Source organism: Vanellus vanellus (assembly GCF_965231255.1).
Source record: "Vanellus vanellus genome assembly, chromosome: 1".
In the NCBI taxonomy this organism is placed as follows: domain Eukaryota; kingdom Metazoa; phylum Chordata; class Aves; order Charadriiformes; family Charadriidae; genus Vanellus; species Vanellus vanellus.
In genome coordinates this window covers 126,150,453-126,172,253 of record NC_138905.1, presented here as the reverse complement: position 1 = coordinate 126,172,253, position 21,801 = coordinate 126,150,453, and the positions used below count along the sequence as shown (strand labels likewise).

General features: G+C 39.1%; 1 protein-coding gene across 1 annotated transcript in view; it reads left to right on the top strand.

The window, feature by feature from the left end:
* USP9X (ubiquitin specific peptidase 9 X-linked) overlaps positions 1-21,801 on the top strand; it is an 83,885-nt gene that overhangs the window by 37,024 nt on the left and 25,060 nt on the right. The window contains exons 18-26 of the mRNA XM_082494525.1: positions 643-883; positions 1,084-1,233; positions 1,341-1,461; positions 1,929-2,059; positions 2,324-2,602; positions 5,227-5,352; positions 12,018-12,143; positions 15,541-15,707; positions 21,361-21,469. Coding sequence (XP_082350651.1) covers positions 643-883; positions 1,084-1,233; positions 1,341-1,461; positions 1,929-2,059; positions 2,324-2,602; positions 5,227-5,352; positions 12,018-12,143; positions 15,541-15,707; positions 21,361-21,469 — 1,450 coding nt within the window. The remainder of the gene's footprint in view (positions 1-642; positions 884-1,083; positions 1,234-1,340; positions 1,462-1,928; positions 2,060-2,323; positions 2,603-5,226; positions 5,353-12,017; positions 12,144-15,540; positions 15,708-21,360; positions 21,470-21,801) is intronic.

Here is a 21,801-nt window from a genome sequence, read left to right as displayed (position 1 = left end):
GCAAGGAGCTTTTATGAGGAATTTTTGCCTTTTGTTGCATGGGACTAGTTTGTTGGGTTTGTCTGGGCACATCTTTCCTAATGAGTTCCCTGCCATTGCGCTAAGCGTGATCACTGCTGGTGTAAAAATATTCTTTCTTTTTTGACCTCTTTGAATTTCTTAAAAGCATTTTGATTTTTAAAATTGGAATTTTAATATAAAACTTTTAACAGCTTTTAACAGAAGGTATTAAGACTTGGTGACCTGATGGCTTTTTCTGATCTTGGTATATTTAAAACTGAGTTGTTTCGCTAACAGAGCAAAACGTAGTTGCCAATCTGAGCTTTATTTGTGCATTTTGATCAGAAAATTACAAGCAAGAGAAAAGAGATTTTTTCAAATTCTATCAGTATTCCTAACCTGACTCTAAAGTTGACTGTATGTTTAATGCACTTGTGCAGAGTGTGGCTTCTTGGAAGTTCTTGTGTATGTTATGTTTGCATAATTGCTGGTACCTTTACAAAATAATCTTATGCTGGAGTATACTGCCATATGTCAAGATTTGACGTTGAAATATCTGCAGTAGAGAATACAGCAGGAAAAATAATTTATTTGATGAGGGCAAAAATAACTTTGTGGTTTGTTTGTGGTTTTTTTTTTCAGAGCTTTCCGTGGTAAACATATCACACTGGTAGTTCGTTTTCCAAACCAAGGCCGACAGGTAGAAGATTTGGATATTTGGTCTCATACAAACGACACAATTGGCCAAGTACGGCGTTGTATTCTCAATCGTATTAAAGCCAATAGTGCGCACACAAAAGTAGAACTGTTCATTGGTGGTGAGCTGGTGGACCCTGCGGATGATAGAAAATTAATTGGGCAGTTGAATCTGAAAGACAAAACGGTAAGTGTTGCACGTTGATTGTTTATGTCAATTCAGATGTCGCTTCCCTTTTGTAAATGCTTGAAAAATACCATGCATGGGATCACTTTTTCTTGTGAAATAGTTCCATTCCTCCTCCTTGTATTATGCCATATCAGATGCTTGTTTAGTAAAGAATTTTCATTTTTGCATAGTATTAAAACTATGATCGTGTTTTTCAGCTAATTACGGCTAAGCTTACACAGATAAATTCTAATATGCCCTCAAGTCCAGATAGTTCTTCAGACTCTTCAACTGGTTCTCCAGGCAACCATGGCAATCACTACAGTGATGGTCCGAATCCAGAAGTTGAAAGCTGTTTGCCTGGAGTGGTAAGCATATACATAGATTCTGAAATTAACAGTTTGAAAGCATTTTTTCCCTATACTTTGTCTTTAACTAACGATTTTTATGGGGTTTTTTATTTGCTTACTTCAAGATCATGTCACTGCATCCTCGATACATCTCTTTTCTTTGGCAAGTTGCAGACTTGGGCAGTAGCCTAAATATGCCACCTCTTAGAGATGGAGCACGTGTTCTTATGAAGCTCATGCCACCGGGTAAAACTTCATTTTAACATGTTTTATATTGTAATATCCTGTACAATAATGTCTCACCTGCTATATAAAAATTATGCTAGGGGAGTATTTTCTACGTTCTGGTAATTTATTGATACTGTAAGGCATGACTGTTATCCTAATTAGGATTGTATGTGTTTCCCAAATAGTTATTTCTTGTCTGTCATATAAAGTTGCATAGTTTGCAGTTGGTTCTGGGGTCCAGTGCCGCAGTGCAGTGAAAATAGGGAGAAGTGTTGTGTTTTGTAGCACTACTTTAATAGATCACTTTTGTACTGACAGAAATAATCATTGCAGAACAATTCATAGTCTGATCTTGTCTAGCAGTTACATTTTTTGCAACTTTTCTGATATGCTTAAAACTTTTCAGATTTATAATTGTAAATACTACTGGCTTGTTCTGGAATAGTTGTGTTACAAAATGTTTCTAAGTTGTGTTTCTATTGCAGATAACACTACAGTTGAGAAACTAAGAGCTATTTGTTTAGATCATGCAAAGCTTGGGGAAAGCAGCCTTAGTCCATCCCTTGATTCTCTATTCTTTGGTCCTTCTGCCTCACAAGTGCTGTATCTAACAGAGGTTTGTAATGCTTTTAGCCTGTTCTTTAAAAATCTTCGACTCTATCTATGGCAATCTTTTCTGTAGCATTGTGGAAGCACGTGATCAAATTCTGTGGTTTGAAATTAACAATTGAAAGTACTTAACAATTTACTGGAATAAACTGGTATATGGCCAATGCTTTCAAAGCATTCCTTAAGCAGTATTCCAGCATAGCCTCATATTCAGTCATCTATGTTCAAGCTAGTGGATTTCTGTTAGTTAACTCTGTATTTTGTTCTACAGGTAGTTTATGCCTTGTTAATGCCTGCCAGTGCACCTCTGGGAGAAGACGCCAGTGACTTCCAATACAACTTCTTAAAAAGTGGTGGTTTGCCTCTTGTATTGAGCATGCTGACCAGAAATAACTTCCTGCCAAATGCAGATATGGAAACTCGAAGGGGTGCCTACCTTAATGCTTTAAAAATAGCCAAATTATTGCTAACAGCAATTGGATATGGCCATGTTCGAGCTGTGGCAGAAGCATGTCAACCAGTTGTGGAAGGCACAAGTACAATTTCACCGGTAATATAAATCTTCCTTAATGCAAATAGCAATGTGGTCTGTTTTTTTATATTGCCTGCAGCAACATCTGTCTGCTTTCCATTGACAGTCTCTTTGAGTGAGTTGCATGTCAAGAACTCATGGTACTTTCAGATTGTGTTGTCTGACGATTCTAAAAAAGATCAACTTACTAAACAAATCCTGTTTCTTTCTGAATGTAGAAAAGTTAGGTGTGATATCCACCTGCTTTATACATGATTTTCAGTGGTTTGCATGATTGTCAGTACAGATAAATTTCCATTTTCAAGTATATCTATTCTGTAAATGTTAATTCTGATTTTTCTGAGCTGCTGAGATTGAAAGATGTGCTTCTGAATTTCTTTTACTTCCTATTTATGATTAGCGCATGAAACAACATAACTAACGTTGAGTCATGTCAGCCCTTTTTCTACACAGAAATAAGTCCTTGGCTTGCTGGATTCCTAACTCTGTCCATTACTTGTAGAAAATTCTTGCAGAGAACAATTAGGTGCATGCAATGTCAAGTGTTGATAGTTGAAAGGTGTCCCACCCTAAGATTTATCATAATTGGAAAGGGGAAGTGTAACGTGTTCTGAACTGTGATCTCACGTGTCTATAGTAGTAGATTTTGTGCATGTTTTATATGGCTAGTTAGTTTTTCTACATCTGGACAAATATATCGTGGGTCAAGGTTTTATTTCTGCCCTCTTACAGTAGGCATACAGCACAGAGTCCAAAAATTAAAATTTGTTGCTGTACTTGTTGGGCATTTACTTCCAGGTATTCAAGCTATTTATTTTTTTTCCTTTTGTGAAGTTCCATCCTGAGTAGTTGCTTGATCTATCAACCTATACTCAAGAATACACAGAGGGCCCCAATTCAGAGCACTTTCTTCCAGCATATTTACTAAGGTCCATCTCTGAAGCAGAGAAGTACGTTCCCCTTAAGTCCAAAAAATATTTATCTGTTCTGGTTAGGTCCATCTGTTGGAAGATACCAGGCTCATTCTTTTTCAAGGAAATCAAAACTCTTGACAGTTACAAACAGATGAAGATCCCTTTTCATGTCTCATGTTAGAATAGAATAGAAACATCTTACAGCAAACAGGTTTGCCACCCCGTCCTTTGTCTATTTAAAATGAGTACATTTTACTGCCCTATTTTCTAATGAAGATTATTCAAAAGGCAGTTTGGAACTCAGATAACATCAGTTGACTCTTGAAGTACTGTTTGAAACAGATTTATGCTGACCGCTTAAGAGGCAGTAACATTTGTCCATGGCTACTGACGTTCACTGTTTAGTGCTGCAGACATCTAACTTTAATTTGTTGGAAAAAACATAGTTATTCTTGCTGTCATTGTGGTCTTGTTTGAAGGACTTTGGTCTTGATACTTTTTATCGCTGCAGCACCAGTAAGCTTACACTTTGGGATGGAGGTGGGACTTGTAAATACCTTTCATCTGTCATATCTAAAGCATAAGTAGCATGACATAACTTTCTGTATTGGCTTTCTGTCAGTACTGAAGAGAATGAGGTAACCAAGACTATGCGTCTGCAGTCTTCCAGTTACCAGTCTGCTGCTGTCACTAGGACCTTTTAAATTTTGATTTTCTTCACTGCTTTCATGGAAAGTTGAATCAATAATGTTTTTAAACATAGTATTCTGATACATAGATCCTGGTTTGCCCCCCTGTATACTGTTTGATCCTTTTACAGCCCACTTCTGATAGCTAATTGACTGTGTAAGCTCTATTACAGTCTTCAGTGGGAGTTCTGTAATTTTGCTCCCTGAATCAAGTGTCTTAGTGAAACTGACAAAGCAAAGGGGCATGACCAGCACCAGGTGTTACAGACCAACTTCACAATGTGTCTTTTGAGCAGCATTTGAAACAGGTTTTTTGGATGAAATGGTACTAGAAAATGAAGAACCTCTTTTGTACAAGAAGTTTTAACTTCTAACCACAGCACACAGAGTCTTTTCAAGCAAGTTTATCTATGAGAAGGAAGCAACCATTTCAGATTGGAACTGTCAAAACTATGGAGCTCTGTCAGCCCAAGGAGGCTCTATGCTCAAAACAATACAGAAAAGATAAAAACTTGTCTTGCTGCTGTTTGTGTTGTGAAAGTCTGATAAAGAACAGGAGAGATAATCCAGAACAGAATTCTTCAATAGAGCTCTAACTCAAACGTTTAACGTATACTTAATTATAATGAACATTGCAGCCATGTTCTGTCTGGACACAGCTAATCCAGAGGGACTCCCATTGTTTTAGCAAACCCTTTCTTTCCTACACCAATGAAAAGGGAAGGAGACAGTGATTCTGAATGTTCTGTTTACTTGAAATAATAAACAACCCCTCAAACATAAGTAGTTTTGAGCAAGTGCTACTCTCCTTAACTACCTGTACTCTGATCACCCACTGTACCATACGTTGTCTTCAGATGTGATGGTATCTATTTGAAAACTAGGGGATTTGTTTTTCTTGGTGTGTGCAGTTTCTGTTAGTTTTCTTTCCAAGATCTTACCTACTTCTACCAAACCTTTCCAAGTAACTTTGTGTTTTCGTATCTTCTTGCTTTCTTTTTTCCATGTAAAAATAAGTATAAGAAATACTTTCTTTCAGATAAACCAGGCTACGCATGACCAGGCAGTGGTGCTACAAAATGCTCTACAAAACATTCCTAATCCAACTTCAGAATGCATGCTAAGAAATGTAGCAATACGTCTTGCGCAGCAAATATCTGATGAGGTTAGTGAATTCCTTTCTATGTCACCTTTTTTCCCTGTAGTTTTGTTTTTTTAATCCTTAAATTTATTGCTTTGTAAGATGGATTTTCCTTCTAAAATACTATGAAACATTTTAGGTAATGTTCATGTGGTTCCTAAATATTTTCAACTAGTTAACAGCTTAATTAATTGTTTCCATATGCAATTACAAAATTAGTTGTCTAATAGCATAAAGAGGCTTAAGTGAAACTATGCAGGTTCTGTTCAAGCTTTTTAAAGGATTGTGAATATTGTTACGCTTAGGTCAGAACTTCAGAAACTTGATGTAATAGATTTAAAGAAGTTAATAGGTATTTTGAAAACATTTTCGTGATACTTCTTTTTTTGGTCTGTTATGTTTTGTTTTCTGATAACATTCTCTTCTTGAAAAGAAACACAGAAAATGGGAGGGAGTTTTTAAATACTGAGCATGATTTTTAAATGCTGAAAGAAAAGTCTCAAATCGTTGCTTATGTATGTACTGAAATGCAATAATGATGCCAGTGAAAAATGATGTTGTGGAGCTTAGTAAGGTTAAACAATGTGCTTTGCAAATGTCTTATCTGTATGTACTGTATGGTATGACCAAACCCCATTTGGATTTGAAATTTTGAATCGTGTTAGTGAATACATTATTGACTTCTGCTGAACTCAGCAGAAGCTAAAATCGGAACTGCTGCAACTTCCTCTACCACAGTGAATCAGGATCCCTCAGTGTGAAAGCAGTGAATATTGTTTTTCTATACTGTATAGAATATCTGCAAAGCTATCTCCAAAACCGTTCTGAGCTATCTAAATGAAAGTAGTCTTGTATTACCATCTTCATAGAATCATAGAATGGTTTCGGTTGGAAGGGACCTTGAAGATCGAGTTCCAACCCCCCTGCCATAGGCAGGGACACCTCCCACTAGACCCGGTTGCCCAAGGCCGCGTCCAGCCTGGCCTTAAACACCTCCAGGGATGGGGCCTCAACAACCTCTCTGGGCAACCTGTTCCATTGCCTTACCACCCTCAAAGTGAAAAATTTCTTCCTAATGTTTAATCTGAACCTGCCCTCTTCCAGTTTAAAGCCATTCCCCCTCGTCCTATTGCTACATGCCCTAGTAAAAAGTCCTTCCCCAGCTCTCCTGTAGGTCCCCTTTAGGTACTGGAAGGCTGCAATAAGATCCCTCCAGAGCCTTCTCTTCTCCAGGCTGAACAGCCCCAACTCTCTCAGCCTGTCCTCATAGGAGAGGTGCTCCAGCCTTCGGATCATCCTCGTGGCCCTCCTCTGGACATGCTCCAGCAGGTCCATGTCTTTCCTGTGTTGGGGTCTCCAGAGCTGGATGCAGTACTGCAGGTGGGGTCTCACGAGAGTGGAGTAGAGGGGCAGAATCACCTCCCTTGACTGGCTGGCCACACTTCTTTTGATGCAGCCCAGGATATGGTTGGTCTTCTGGGCTGCGAGTGCACATTGTCGGCTTATGTTGAGTTTCTCATCCACTGACACCCCCAAGTCCTTCTCAGGGCTGCTCTCCAGCCATTCCCTGCCGAGCCTGTATTTGTGCTTGGGATTGCCCCGACCCAGATATAGGACCTTGCCCTTGGCCTTGTTGAACTGCATGAGGTTGGCTTGGGCCCACCTCTGCAGCCTGTCCAGGTCCCTCTGGATGGCATCCCTCCCCTCCAGCACGTCTACCTCGCCAAACAGCTTGGTATCATTAGCCAACTTGCTGAGGGTGCACTCAACCCCACTGTCCATGTCGCTGACAAAGATGTTGAGCAGTACAGGTCCCAGTATTGACCCCTGAGGAACGCCACTCGTCACTGCTCTCCACTTGATCATCAAGCCATTGACTGCAACTCTTCAAGTGCGACTATCCAGCCAGTTCTGTATCCACTGAGTGGTTCACTAGTCGACTCCATCTCTCTCCAATTTAGAGACCAGGATATAGTGTGGGACGGTGTTGAACGCTTTGCACAAGTCCAGGTAGATGACATCGGTTGGTCTTCCCTTGTCCACTGCCACTGTAACCCCTTCGTAGAAGGCCACCCAGTTTGTCAGGCATGACTTGGCCTTGGTGAAGCCATGGTGGCTGTCACCAATCACCTCCTTGTTTTCTATGTGCCTTAGCAGAGTTTCCAGGAGGATCTGCTCCATGATCTTGCCAGGCACAGAGGTGAGACTGACTGGCTTGTAGTTCCCTGGGTCTTCCTTATTTCCCTTTTTGAAAACGGGGGTTATATTTCCCCTTTTCCAGTCGGCAGGAACCTCGCCAGACCACCACGACTTCTCAAATATGATGGCTAGTGGCTTAGCGACTTCATCTGCTAATTCCCTCAGGACCTGCAGATGTATCTCATGAGGTCCCATGGACTTGTGCGCCTTCAGATTCCTCAGGTGGTCTTGTACTTGATCTTCACCTACAGTGGGTGGTTCTCCATTTTCCCAATCCTCACCTTTGCATTCTGAGTCATGGGCAGTGCGGCTGCAGTCCTTGCCAGTGAAGACTGAGGCAAAAATGTCATTGAGTACCTCAGCTCTGTCTCTGTCCCAGGTAACCAGTTCTTGCGTTTCCTTCTGGAGAGGGCCCACATCTTCCCTAGCCTTTCTTTTCTCGCTGACATACTTAAAGAAGGATTATTATTTTTTTTTTGTCTTAATGTCCCTGGCCAGATTTAGTTCTATCTGGGCTTTAGCTTGTCTAACCTGATCCCTGGCTGCTCGAACAATTCTTTTGTATTCCTCCCAGGCTACCCGCCCCTGTTTCCACTCCCTATAGGCCTCCTTTTTCCTTTTGATCGTGTCCAGGAGCTCCTTGTTCATCCATGCAGGCCTCCTGGCTTTTCTGCCTGCCTTCCTCTTTGCAGGGATGCATCGCTCCTGAGCTTGGAAGAGGTGATCCTTGAATATTAACCATCTTGGGCCCTTCTTCTCTCCAGCACTTCATCCCATGGCACCATGCCAAGCAGATTCTTCAAGAGGCCAAAGTCAGCTCTCCCAAAGTCCAGGGTGATCAGTTTGCTGTGCACTTTCCTTGCTGCCTCGAGGATCTCGAACTCAACCATTTCATGGTCACTACAGCCCAGGCTACCCTTGAGTTTGACCCTGTCTACCAGCCCCTCCTTGTTGGTAAGAACAAGGTCCAGCATAGCTCCTCTCCTTGTTGGCTCCTCAATCACTTGGAGAAGGAATTTGTCCTCAATGCAATCCAAGAACCTCCTGGATTGTCTATGCCTGGCTGTGTTACCCTTCCAACAGATGTCGGGGTGGTTGAAGTTGCCCATGAGGACCAGGGTCTGTGAACGTGATGCCGCCCCTATCTGTCTATAGAGGGCTTCGTCCACTTGGTCTTCTTGGTTGGGTGGCCTGTAGCAGACCCGCACTGTAATATCCCCTGCTCCCGATTTCCCTTTAATCCTGACCCATAGGCTCTCAGTTGGCTCTTTATCCATCCCTAGGCTGAGCTCCATGCATTCCAGCTGCTCCTTGACATATAAGGCAACATGGCCTCCTCGTTTCCCTTGCCTGTCTCTCCTGAAGAGCCTGTAGCCTTTCATGCCAACACTCCAGTCATAGGAGTCATCCCACCATGTTTCTATGATGCCAATGAGATCGTAGCCTTCGAGGCATACAGACATCTCCAGCTCCTCCTGTTTGTTCCCCATGCTCTGTGCATTTGCATAGAGGCACTTCAGCTGTGTCTTCATTGAGGCTGACTTGGCTGGAGCAGCTGTAATTATTTTGCGCTGCTCTCCAGGTGACATTCCTATGCTGTGTATTAACAGTGCCTCTCCGTTGGCTCATGTTGGTCCAGGAGCTCCTGGCTTGACTACGTAAGGCTTTGAGCATGCTGCAGCGTAGCCAGCACATTTCGGAGCGAATGGCTGCAGGCCCTGACTAGCACCCTTTTCATCTTTGCTTGGTACAGCATCCCTTGGCTTGTCACAGGCAAAACCAATAATAACCCCTTCCCCCATCAAGTTTAGTTTAAAGCCCTGTTAAGAAGCCCTGCTAATTTTTGGGCGAAAACCCTTCTCCCCCTTTGAGTGAAACAACCCCTGTCTGTTGCCAGCAGGCCTGGTGCCACATAGGCTCTTCCATTGTCAAAAAACCCAAAATTGTGGCGGTGAGACCAGCCACAGAGCCACGTACTAACAGACTGAGCTCTTTCTTTCAATGTCGTTGCCTGCAACTGGAATTAGGGACAAAAAAATAACTTGTGCTCCAGGTTCCTGTACTGTCCCGAGACCCTGATACCTCTTTTAATCATCCTCGCACTCTGATCTGCACATTCGTCACCCCCCACATGGAACAGCAGCAGTGGGTAGTAGTCCGAGGGCTGAACCAGGCCAGGGAGTCTCTTTGTGATGTCCCTGACCCGTGCCCCAGGGGGGCAGCAGACTTCCCTGAGAGTGGGGTCTGCCCTACATATCGGGCCCTCTGTCCCCCTCAGAGCTGAGTCGCCCACGACTGTAAATCTCCTTTTCTTCCTTGTAGAGGTGGTCTTAATGTGGTGAGTAGGCCTTTCTGGTCCTGGTGGCTCCTCTGATGTATTTGAACTGTCAGCCTCATTGTCCTTAGGCTGTTCTACCATGCCCAGGGCCTCATACCTGTTGTACAGTGGTACATGGGGAGGGCAGGCGGGCAAATAGGGGGTTCGCTTGCTGCCCCTAACAGAGACTTGCCTCCATTCACCATTTTCAGGTAGGCCACTGCCTTCCGTGCCTTCAGCCCTACAGGGCAAGGAGATGATATCCCTGTGATCTTTTTTATTTCCAATGTCTGGCCTGGTCTGTCTTTCAAGGAGCTCAAGGCCTGGGTCCACCAGTCGATTTCTTTCTCACTCTCCCTGATACTCCTTAGTCGCTCAACTCCCTCCCTGAGCTCTGCCACCAGGCTCAGCAGATCATCAACTTGCTCACACCTCACACAGCCGTTATTACCACTACCACATGCTAGCTGTGCAAGGCTGTGGCACTCCCTGCAGCCTGAGGCTTGGATGCCTGTTGAAAAGTACAGGATTTCTTCTGAACAAAGAGCGATGTCTAAAGAAAGCATAAGACTGCAAGACTGTACTATCTGCCTTCCATTAGTAGTGGTATTGCATCCATGGATGATTGTACGTGTAAAATCAGTCTTTTGAACTCTGATTTAATTAACTTCCTTCTACAGAAGAAATGTCTTTTTGAGGTGAGGTATGAAGAAAGGTTTTTAATTGTGCCTTTGTCCTTTTTGGAGGACTTCTAACAATAAATAAATAATTTTTTTTCTTTCACCAGGCATGTCAAAGCAAACAAAATCTGAATCTCTTTTACGAGAGTCTACACAGTATTGCTGTTAAAGTATTGTCTGTAGTTTTCTGAAATTATGAAAACTGCTGTAGATCTGTATTTCATATGACTTGTAGTTTTGTAGTTTGCCTTTGAAAGACTTTTTTTTTCTTTCTTTTAATGTTTTGATGGTCAAAGACTCTTTTCCAACTGACTACACAATTTTAAAAAAAATAAATCTGGCATGGTTTCCGTAGGCCAGACAGAAGAGTACAGCATGGAAAGACATATTTCACCTTTAAAAAAAAATGGAATACTTATAGATTTTAAAACTACAATGAGATTAAAAAAGAAAGCGTTATTTTTCTTGTGATGCTGTTACTGAAAGGTTGCTTTGCTTGTGGCAAAGGTGAAATACCTATTACTTTTCTTGTAACTACTGTTAATATCCATATCGCTAGTGAGAATGTACATTGTTCAGATTTCCTGATGCAGCTAGCTTATTAGTTAAGCTTATTCGAGTCTGCTTTTTTATTAAGCCTGAGCATTAGAAAAAAAAAGATTTGAAATTTTTGAGAACTGTCTGCTATCTGCTTTTAAAGATTGCCCATTTTTTGGACAGTTCTACTTTTAATATAGATAGGTTTGGGGTTTTTTTTGCAAGTTGATACAGTTATAAATAATGGTAGTTGTAGTATGTTTCGTAATGTTTGTGTATCAGTAGAAATTGTTGGATGTTAGCTCTGACCATGCTGAAAATACTGAAGAGTGAGTCTGCATTCATAAGATACATAATCTATGTTCTTATTAACTTTAAAACCTGTATAACTTGAATATACAACAATCCCTTTCTATATTAATCACATACTTGGTAAGCGTTAGTTTGTCTAGCTATCAGTTAGCACAATACATACATATCATGGAGGAAAAAACCCTAAAATAAATTCAGCTTGTTATGTTACTTAAGAGGGAAGCTGCCTTCCAGATGCATGCTTGGTGGTTTGTTGGGTTTTTATGCCCAAGACAAGAATGTTTTAGCATTGAAGTTGGTAGTTTCTGCTAGATTTTACTCAGAATCAGAGATGCTCGTTATTTATCAAAAATATTCACTTTTCTTGTAATGCCTGGTACTTGTAACATGACGATTTAAGATTCTGTAATATATTTAAAATACATGCTACTTTCTGTTAAAAACGGAAGTATTACATAAGTGAAGTACAAATACTTTCCAAGATGCAACATCTTGTTTTCTCTATTTTAAGGAGAAAATAATTGTTAAATTTTAAATTTTTAAATTTCAAATTTTTTTCAAATTTTGTGAAAATTTTAGAATCTATTGTAATGTTATTTGCAACTGCATTTTAATGTTGCTTTGTTTATTCCTCTCTTTTTCAGGCTTCAAAATACATCCCTGATATCTGTGTTATTAGGGCAGTACAAAAAATTGTTTGGGCATCAGGTTGTGGGTCAGTTCAGCTGGTTTTCAGCTCGAATGAAGAAATCAGTAAAATCTACGAAAAGGTAAGAATTCCTAAGCAACTTCTTCTCTATATAGCTGTTCCTTTGTTTACAAAAGAGATAGTGTCAACCAGGTAACGCTTACAGTGTGTTGAGCTTTTAGGTAGTTATTTTGGTGATGATGTATTCCTGGGTCCGGTATGATATGTCAGTTGTCATACCATAGTTTAATTTTCTCTTCCAAATTCCTTTTCTCAGTAGCTATTTAATTGTAACTTGGATCTGGTGGCAGTTCAAAAATGCACCAGTTCTGTAAGCTGCTGTAACATGTTTTCAGCCCAGTTAGATGCTGTATATAAATAAGAAATAAGCACTTCTTTGCAATGCTGATTTTTCTAGTCTTCAAATTTAAAAGGTCCATTCTACAGAAGTGGATTTAAAGCCTATGTGCAGTCTAGAATGAGAAACAAGCTAACTGATCTGAAATTAGCACTGAAGCACTGGTAAAATAAAATAACTGCTAATCCTATATGGCTTTTTTCCTTTTATGTAGATATATGTATGTAGACCATCTTCATGTTTTCACATGTGGTTTATGCAAATAGTTTAGAGTTGGGGGTTATGTATTAGTGTCTTATCACACACCTTGTGTTTAACAAATGTTGCTTACAGTTATAGGAAATAGTAACCTGTATTTTGACGGTGATTTTTTCAAAAACAAAATTGCGTTCTCTCATCATCCTCACTTGTTCGCCTTATAAAATCAAGTTTAGTACTCATCAATACTTGCCTGAGAGTAAAAGGTAAAGGAATATATAGGGAAGTGTTATTCTTGGTGTAGTAGCTGTTATGCTTAAATGATCAATTAGAGAAAGAATATTTACGTCAGCAAAATGCAATACCTTTGCATTTAGCTTATGTAGTGGTATAATGGCATCTGCTTCTATTGCTGTGAGAATGACTTCATGAAATAAGTTTGGGGTTTTTTGGTTGGGCTTGGTTTGGGTTGAGGGGGGAGGTGATATAAGTTGCATGTAAAAAGTGATTTAAGTGGCGTGACCGTCCAGGCACGTGAAGATGTGCTCTTATATCTATACATTTGATGTTTTAAGAGCAGTAGTACACTAGAGAAAATACACCTAAAGGAAAGGGTACCTAAATGTTTTTTTTTTTTCTGACATTTTTGGGGTAAAAAATCTACAGTTAATTTCTGTAAAGATTTTTTTCAAACAATTGAAGTTTTAAAATAAGTGATGTTTAAGCTGTGCATTATCCATCAACCTTCAAAGTTTTTTTGTGTTTTTTTTTTTTATTTTTATTGACATTTATATGGACATTTGTAATAAATGGTAGCTGCATTTGGTTTATCCTAAGCAAAAGGGAACTAAAAATTGAAGGGGAAAATGGGGAAACTAAAAAGAGGAAGAAATTGCAGAAATAATAAGAAGGGGAAATAAAGTACATTTTGTTTAAAAAAAAAAACAAAACAAACAAACAAACAAACAAACAACAAAAAAAACCATTAAAAGAGAGGAAAGTATCGCAGAAACAGAGGAGCAGGATGCAATAAAAGACATGTTCTTAATTTAGGAGAATTGTGCTTGGTTATAGATGAGAGGAGTTAACTCCTATGGCAGTTTTATAAAGATTGAACATATTGATGACTGGTAAACACTGGCTTAGAGAAAAAAGTATTTTAAGGAAAGTGCTTTCAATTTTCCCAGTTGACCACTAAACTTTTAACTCATAGGTCATAAGAGCATTTTGCTAAGTCTGTGGGGTAGAGTTTTATCATTAAATGTTAGTTTAAGAACAAAAGCAGACTGATTTTGTGGGATCGGGAATAACATGTCAGGATTCCTAAAAACATGAAAGGCAGCTATGGTAAATGTTTTTTTAAGAGGCACTTCAGAGTACTCTTATCAAGTATGACTTCTGAAAGAATGTTCTGAGCACTTCAAGAAGCTTCTGAACTTACCTGATAAATTCAATTAAACTTTAACGTCAAAATAAATTATTTTGAGGGCATATTTTTTATGGCATCTCTTCTGCCTCCTGCCTCAAAAAATTCTGGTATGGGAGTCCTTCAGTGGTTGAAGGCTGTGTGTGACTTTCAGTGATGTCAAACCGCCATTTCCTTATTAGCTTAGAGAAAGCCTCTACCCATCTGAAATACTGCAAGTATGCTGCTTGTACAGACCCATCAGCTATTGGTGCCTGAGTATAGGGAAGTACTCTGTTGAGTATAATACGCACATTGCCTTTCTACTAGATCCCTGCACCCATGCAGGAAGAACTTTCTTTTCTCAGCAGGGCTTCAGTGCAGAGCAGGTGCAGTCCTGAGCTTGTTGAAACCATTCTGCTTTTACTTTCATATCTTGAGATGTGTCAGAATTACCACATCCTCCTGCTGCAACGGTAGTGACTGTCTCTGATTTGTAGCTGTTGTGCAAGCACAAAATGGTGTCTGTTGCCAGACTAAGACATACTTTGTCCTCTTCTGCTGCTGTTTACAATTGGTTATCTCTTCTGCATCATAATCCCTTCTTTCTGCCCACTTAATCTTGATAACCTTTCCATATATAAAACAAATACTATGTCTCTGGTTAATGTTGCTAACTTGCAGCCATGATTACTGATGAATTAAAATTGAAACCCACTCACATTCAGTTTCTTCAGAACTTCCTCCAGCTAATAATTCTGGCTTAAATGGAGGAGAGGGCTTGCTTTTTTCCTCAAAGTATTTATTTTGGGAAAATGCACCAAAATTAACTCACTTGATTCAGGTGTTTAATGGAAAGAGTGACCTGTGTACCAATTAGAAACATCATCCTTTCATATTTCAAAAGTCACCACAGCAGCTATGATTGAAATTTGTTTGAGCTGTTTCGTGTTAATGAAAAATAGTGAAGTGGTGAAAAAATTCTAGCAGTATTAAGCATTTGGTCAAATAAGTTGTGAGTATCCAAGCTTTTTAAAACTGGACTTCTTGACAAGTCATACAGCACTACAGCCTCTCTCTGTTTAAATAGTAACTGTTTCCAAGGCTTTAAACTCCAGGTTCTGAGTAGTGAAGAAAAGAATCTTATTTAAAAATAATAAAAAAAAAAAGGGGGGGGGGGGGGGAGGGGGGCAAAAAAACCCCAAATGCAAACCAACAAAAAAATCCAGCAGTACTGACTGATGTAACTTTTGCCCACTAGCTTCCTATTTAACTTTGTCTCCTTAAGTTTGTGCTTGGAATCCTCCTTTGAGAAGCGCAGTACTGGAAGTTCAGGTCATCCTGCATAGTGCTTTGAATCACGTCTGAGTGAAGTGAATAAAATACTTGGCACGGATAATCACTTAGTATACAAATTTGTGGTTTGCGTTTGTATTTAGTGTATATACCTTGGAGCCAGCTGGGTTCCTCCAGGTTTTTTCCTAGACCCACTTTGTGCTTTCTTGTTTATTTTCACAGACAAATGCAGGAAATGAACCAGACATGGAAGATGAACAAGTTTGCTGTGAAGCGTTGGAGGTGATGACCTTATGTTTTGCTTTGATTCCAACGGCACTGGATGCTCTTAGTAAAGAAAAGGCATGGCAGACGTTTATCATTGATTTGCTATTGCACTGTCACAGCAAGTAAGTTTTGGTGGTGTGGTTTTTGTTTTGTTTTGTTTATTTTACAATTCAAAATTAATATAAAGCGTAAATGCAGAGCAGTGACTTCTTATTTAAGTGATTTTTCTGCAGTTGTCTCGATTAATTGTTTAGCAATATAATTCTGTAATTTGGATACCTATCCTAAAGTGGTAACTGTTTCAGTCCCATCTTTGTACTCATAAGGAGGATATTGTCAAACCAGATGGATGCCTGATAATGTGCTACTGATGGCTTTAGAACAACTTTAGAATAAAATAATAGGTACTTTATGTTTTTTGGGAATTATGTGAATACTTGCTACGTAAGAATATTTAAGTGACTTAAGTATAGAAGAGCTTCCCTATACTTTTTCCGATAAGACAAGATACAGTGCTAGCAGTTCAAGGAGAGGAAGGTGAGATTTAATCCTCAGTTTTTTTTGCATTGGAGTGGTATGCTTGTGAGTCTTCATGTGACTCACATGTTTATGTAGAGCTGTCACCTGGTACAGTAGCAGCATCTTGGTGGAACCCTTAGCACCGTTGGAGGGCAGATGGACAGGGAAAACCAGCAGGAGCTGCCAAGAGCGATGTGGTTCTGTTGTCCTGCAGTCCTGCCATAGAGTTCAAGGATCTCTTGTTATCTCCGGGCTATTCCTGCAGTTCTGCTTAGATGGCATCTGCACGATACAGCATCTGTATGATGCATGTCTTGTGACTTTTAGCCCATGTGAAATTGTGATGGAAAGTATTGGGGTGTGTATTTTTTTAAGCCATCCAGGTGGAAAGTTTTTGTAAGTTGTTATTGAACTTAAAGCTTCGAACTGTTACTAAAGATTTAATTCTAGTTTTTTAAGATACCTCTACTGTTGTTCCATGAATATTTTTAACCTTTCTTTAAGAAATGACAGAGATCAGAAATGTGAAGTTGTCTGAGCCTTTCAGTACCTTTTAAAAGGAGTCAGATTGTGGTGCTCTGAGATGGCTGGGGTCAGAATTTCAGCACCATGTTTTCGGTTTCATGTTCAGGAATACTAACCATAAAAAAGGATCAATAGTATCATCAGAGTATCTCTTTACAATGAATATTTGCACACGTTGGTAAAACTGAAGTGTTATTTCCAGAATCCCATAAGCTTTATTAATTTGCAACCTGTGGTAAAGGATGTTGAATTTTCAGCTTCACTGAAGCGTGTTGTTATCATTTAAGTTAGATAAGTTTAACAAAACATGATGACAAATGTATGTTGTAATTTTACACATTAAATGAAACAAGCTGTTTTTCACTATTTTTGGTAACTTTCAAGGCTGATGAGTAAGAAATCACTAAATTTTATTTTTAAAACTGTCAACAGTTGATATCAAGTTACTATTTTGACAAAAAGTGTATGTTGGCCACATGTCAAATTTGGAGTAATGAATAGCATGGGAAAGTGTTAGTGCTGCCCCATCCTATGATTATTTTTTTTTATATGAGTCCAAAGATTTATCAGATTTGTGGCTTTTTTAGTTGTACAACTATAAGTAATGGGTGATAATTTTTATAATAAATTTCACTGTAGTTATCTGACTTTCTGGCATTGTGCTTGGAATTTAAGTGACATTTCTCAAGTGTTCGCTAGCATTTGTTTATATTTCGATTAGTGTTTGGTATCAACACTTTGCAGACATAAGTAATTCTTTGCATATTAAATTCAGTGAGCAGATCTAGTGTGCCAAATCTTTGTGATCTCCGTGCTTATTTATTGGCAGTATTACAACATTAAAACTTCTGGGGCTGCTTCTCATGTGTCATTTCTCTCATGAAATGGTCTTAAAACCTTTCTTTAAGCTTTGAATATCACCAGCTGAGATTCTTGTCACTTTACGTGGGCCGGAAAGCTGTCATCACAGCTAGGTAGTTCTCTTTTGTTTTCATCTCTGCCACCATTTATCAGTTGTCAGGGTTAAAAGTTTCTTATTTGCTATCACTTTCACCTATTTGGGTTAATAGGCAAGGATTTTATCATCAAGAATAACTGAAGGTAGAAAATACTGGGGTATTCTTTTGTTACTATGAATCTATTTTGTGATCCTTCCCACTCTAAAAACACTGTGCTCATAATGCCTTTTCTGCTGCAAAAAATCACAGAATAGCTGTGTCAATGTTTACTTAAAAAAAAAAAAAAATAAAAAACCCCCATAGAATGAGTACATTTTACTGTTAATTGGTTACCAAAAATGATTAGTCTGCTTTATTTTACATTTCCAATAAAATGTAAAATATTAAAATAGTTACTAGCAAGATAGCAATATTCTGTTTTTACAAACAATAGTGTCAATGACTCGTTCCCAGTCTTTGAAAACTGCAGGTGTTCTTTGTGAGGATTTTTCTGTTCTGGTCATATTTCATCAAGGAAGTGAACTATTGGTTCAAAACTTCTAAATCTGCAAGTCTTAAACAATTTAGTCTCTGAATTTTATTGTGCAGGTTCTATCTAACACATTTTGTACTGGAGGTAGAAGGTCTTTTTAGCAAAATCTATGGTCTTGATTTACAGATGGGAATATCTGTTATGGTTCTGCCAGTCTTTTCCAATGGTTACCCTTCTTGCTGATTTGAGCTCTAACTGAATTTGTATACCAACTATTTCATATTGTTATGCCTAGTGAATAGTTGACTGTTGTACTTTTCTCCGTAAAATACTGGAAGAAACTAGATGTGTCCCCAAGCCAGGGCTTCTCTTTCCACATGTTTTGTTGGCATGTCAGGCCAAGTCTGAACAGCAGTGGCTTAATCCCCCAGGTGTGCTAGCTGTTGACCCTTTAAAAATTAGAGTAGCATTAATGGATGGGGTTTATTCAGGTGTTTTTGTCAGAGGGGATTAAATTTTTAAGGGCTTCTCTTATCCAAGTGGACTGCTGCTCAGCTCCCTAACTCTGCTTTCTTTCTCCACCAGAATGGGAAATGAGCTGAATTTGTTGTATGGAAAAATGGTTCATACTGTCAGTAGAAGCAGCTAACCATTGAGCTCTTTTCTCTTATGCTTGTAAAATTTCTGATATATATGATAAATCTCACTTAAAGTGCAACTACTCGTTATTACACGATGGTTAGAATAGCATAAACATGAGTAGAAACAGAAGACTGCTTTGAAAATTAAGACAGTGAAGTTGAACTAACCTATAAAAAAGTTCTGTCTTCTGAATTAATGTAGAAACAAATTAGCGTTCGCGGTGCAGAGATAGTTTAGCAAATACCAGATAGAATTCTGAATATCCTTCCATTTTCAGTTATTGTTCTGGAATCTCGTGTCCTCAATCAGAGAGCAATTTGAGAAAATGCTTTTGGTGCACCATAAAACACTAGGAAGATGATCAAGTTCAGATCTCACAAATATGATCATTCTGGAAAAGATCAGATGGGTCGTTGCGTTTTGTTTATTTCTTTCAGAGGCTGAGATTGTATGGAACTTGTGCTATTTCCTCATAGTATAACCATGCTACCTATACATTGAGAAGCAGAACGCAAAATGTTCAATACGAAATACTAGAGCAGTTCTTACTCTCCAAGGTAATTGATTTTCTAGTGGTGACCCCTGAATACAAGACTGGCTTAGTCAACAGTAGGTAGCTGAACAGTTAGTCCTAAATGATCCTGGAACCCAGAAGTATTCCACTGATCGCTGCAAAGTGTGTGGTGGTCATACATATGTGGCCCAAATAAATAAAAAGTCTTAATGCCTGTGTAAAGCAATGGCACACCCATTGAAGAGGCTGACTTCTGTTAACTGAGCAGAAATCTGTATCATGGAGCTGTCACTAGGATGGGATTCAAATTACCTGCCTTAATGGAGGCATTTGGCCTCCAGCTGTTTCACCGGGTGAGTGTGAGTTCGTCATGCAACTCTTGTCCTATCTGCCAACTCTACGCTGTTGTCATGGTGTCTAACATGGCAGCAGATGCCTGCATTTAGGCAGCCACATCCCCCATGGTTCCTTAAGAGCTCTTAGATTGTTGCAGCCTCACGAAAACACAATACTTGTCTTCAAATACTCCATACTCCTCAGAGACAGTGTGGAGTATGTTTCCTTGGTCACATTTCTCATTTCTGGAAAATAACTTGTATATACACCTTTATCTGTTTCATTCTGCCTATAAGTGCACGAACCTGAGGAGTGCCTATGTGATGTGTCCCAAGCAGTTGAAGGGTTGAATCTTAAAAGAAATTTCTGTGAGAAGATTTATGAAAATGTCAGCGCAGCAATGAGATCCCATAAAATGTCAATTATTATTAAGAACAAAACAGACCCCCTCCACCCCATGGTCTTTTGAAACTCAAAGCAATATAGTAGTGCTTGCAAGGATCAGAGAAGGGTGACAAGGGAGATCAAAGCTCTGAAATGGCTTCCATCTGAGGAACAGCTGAATAGCTTGGGGCACTTTGTATTGGAGAAGAGAGAAATGGTGGGAGGAGAATACCACAGAGACCTTTAAAATCAGAAGTAACAAAGAGAGAATAAATAGAGAACAGTGTTTCTTTGTATAAGAACTTCTTGAGCGTTACTTTTAAGCAGCGTAAACCTTCGGTTTCGAATAGGTTTAGGGGTTCTTTCATGAATTTGTCCAGAGAGGGCTATGAAATACTGCTGATGGTAGTCTTCCTGAACCACAAATTGTTAGAAGCTGAGAGAACATTCTGGAGAAGTGTCACTGTGTACTTCCCTCTTCTTGTGGACTTTCCTAAGTGTATACCAGAGACAGGGTGCTTAGGTACATGCATCTTTGCTGTGACCTCATGGTCATTCTTTGAAGCACAATTAATCCCGCATGAAATAACTCTGAAGGAGAGGGGGATTCTTTAGTGTCCTTTCCACAGTAACCTCATGGGCAGAAAACAATGACAGACACAGCAAGAAGACACTGTAAAATTCAGTTTCTTATGTGTCAAGATACTTCCATAAAGCACAGCATTCATTTGTATTCTCTCCCCACCCAAGCAGAGTTGTTTCTGACAGTTTTTACAAGATACAGTCTTCAGACAATTAACCATACAACTTGAAAGAATAGGGTTTGCCTTAAATATTTTTTTTTTCCTTAAGCTTACCCATTCCCACATTATTCCAGTGGTTAAATTAAGTTCTTAGATGGAAACTTACCTTTAATTCTAGCCATTTGAATTTTCAGGAGGTCATCTTTTTTCATTTCTTACTAATGATAAATTTTGATCACTTCATAGGTGCTCCGCAAACTGCTGTAGTGATAAATATGAGCAGTTTTATTAGGGTAGTTATGTTTTGTCTTTCAGACACAACTGGTGCTTGATTAGAAAAAGCAGAAAAATTTATTCAGGGTTGCAAATTGCTTGTTGTGTTATCTAATATTTGCTGGCAGTTGTGAAGGTTTAGTGGTTAGGTGCTGATAAGTTTCTTTTTCTTTTACCTTTAAATACTGGAATTGTGGAACAAGTTTTGTAATAGTAATTCATGTGTCCAAAATTTCACTAGAAGGAGAAACAATATGATGGCTAGTGAATAATTAAAATATTCCCATTTATTACACTATGTGCAGTTTTAGAAAATGGAATTGAGCAGATAAGCACAAATTTAATTTTTTTTTTAATGTCCTGTTTGGATAGGGAGATTATATAATGTTTCTATTAAATGATTTCCAGAACTGTTCGTCAGATGGCACAGGAGCAGTTCTTTTTAATGGCTACCAGGTGTTGCATGGGACAGAGACCTCTCCTTTTCTTCATTACCCTGCTGTTTACTGTTCTAGGGGTAAGTTTTGAGAGGTAAAGGCTTCAGTACAATGTGAATTTTTGTAAAAAATAGTGAGACAAAATATCTACAAGAAAAGTCGAATTGCTATTAACAACAGTCCCTAAAATCTTTACTTTTGACCTATAGGCAAGCAGCACAGTTGATTTCAATTTGAGATAGATGAGGGAGAAAGGGATTTTTTTGAGTTTTCTGATAAGAACATGAACAATAAGATTTAATATATGCATTTCATCTTCAGTTAATGCTCGCCTTCAAGTAAAAATCATTAGCAGATTAGATAGATACCTACAGTTATTGCCTTCTTTTACTGGGCCTCCCAGGGCTTTTCA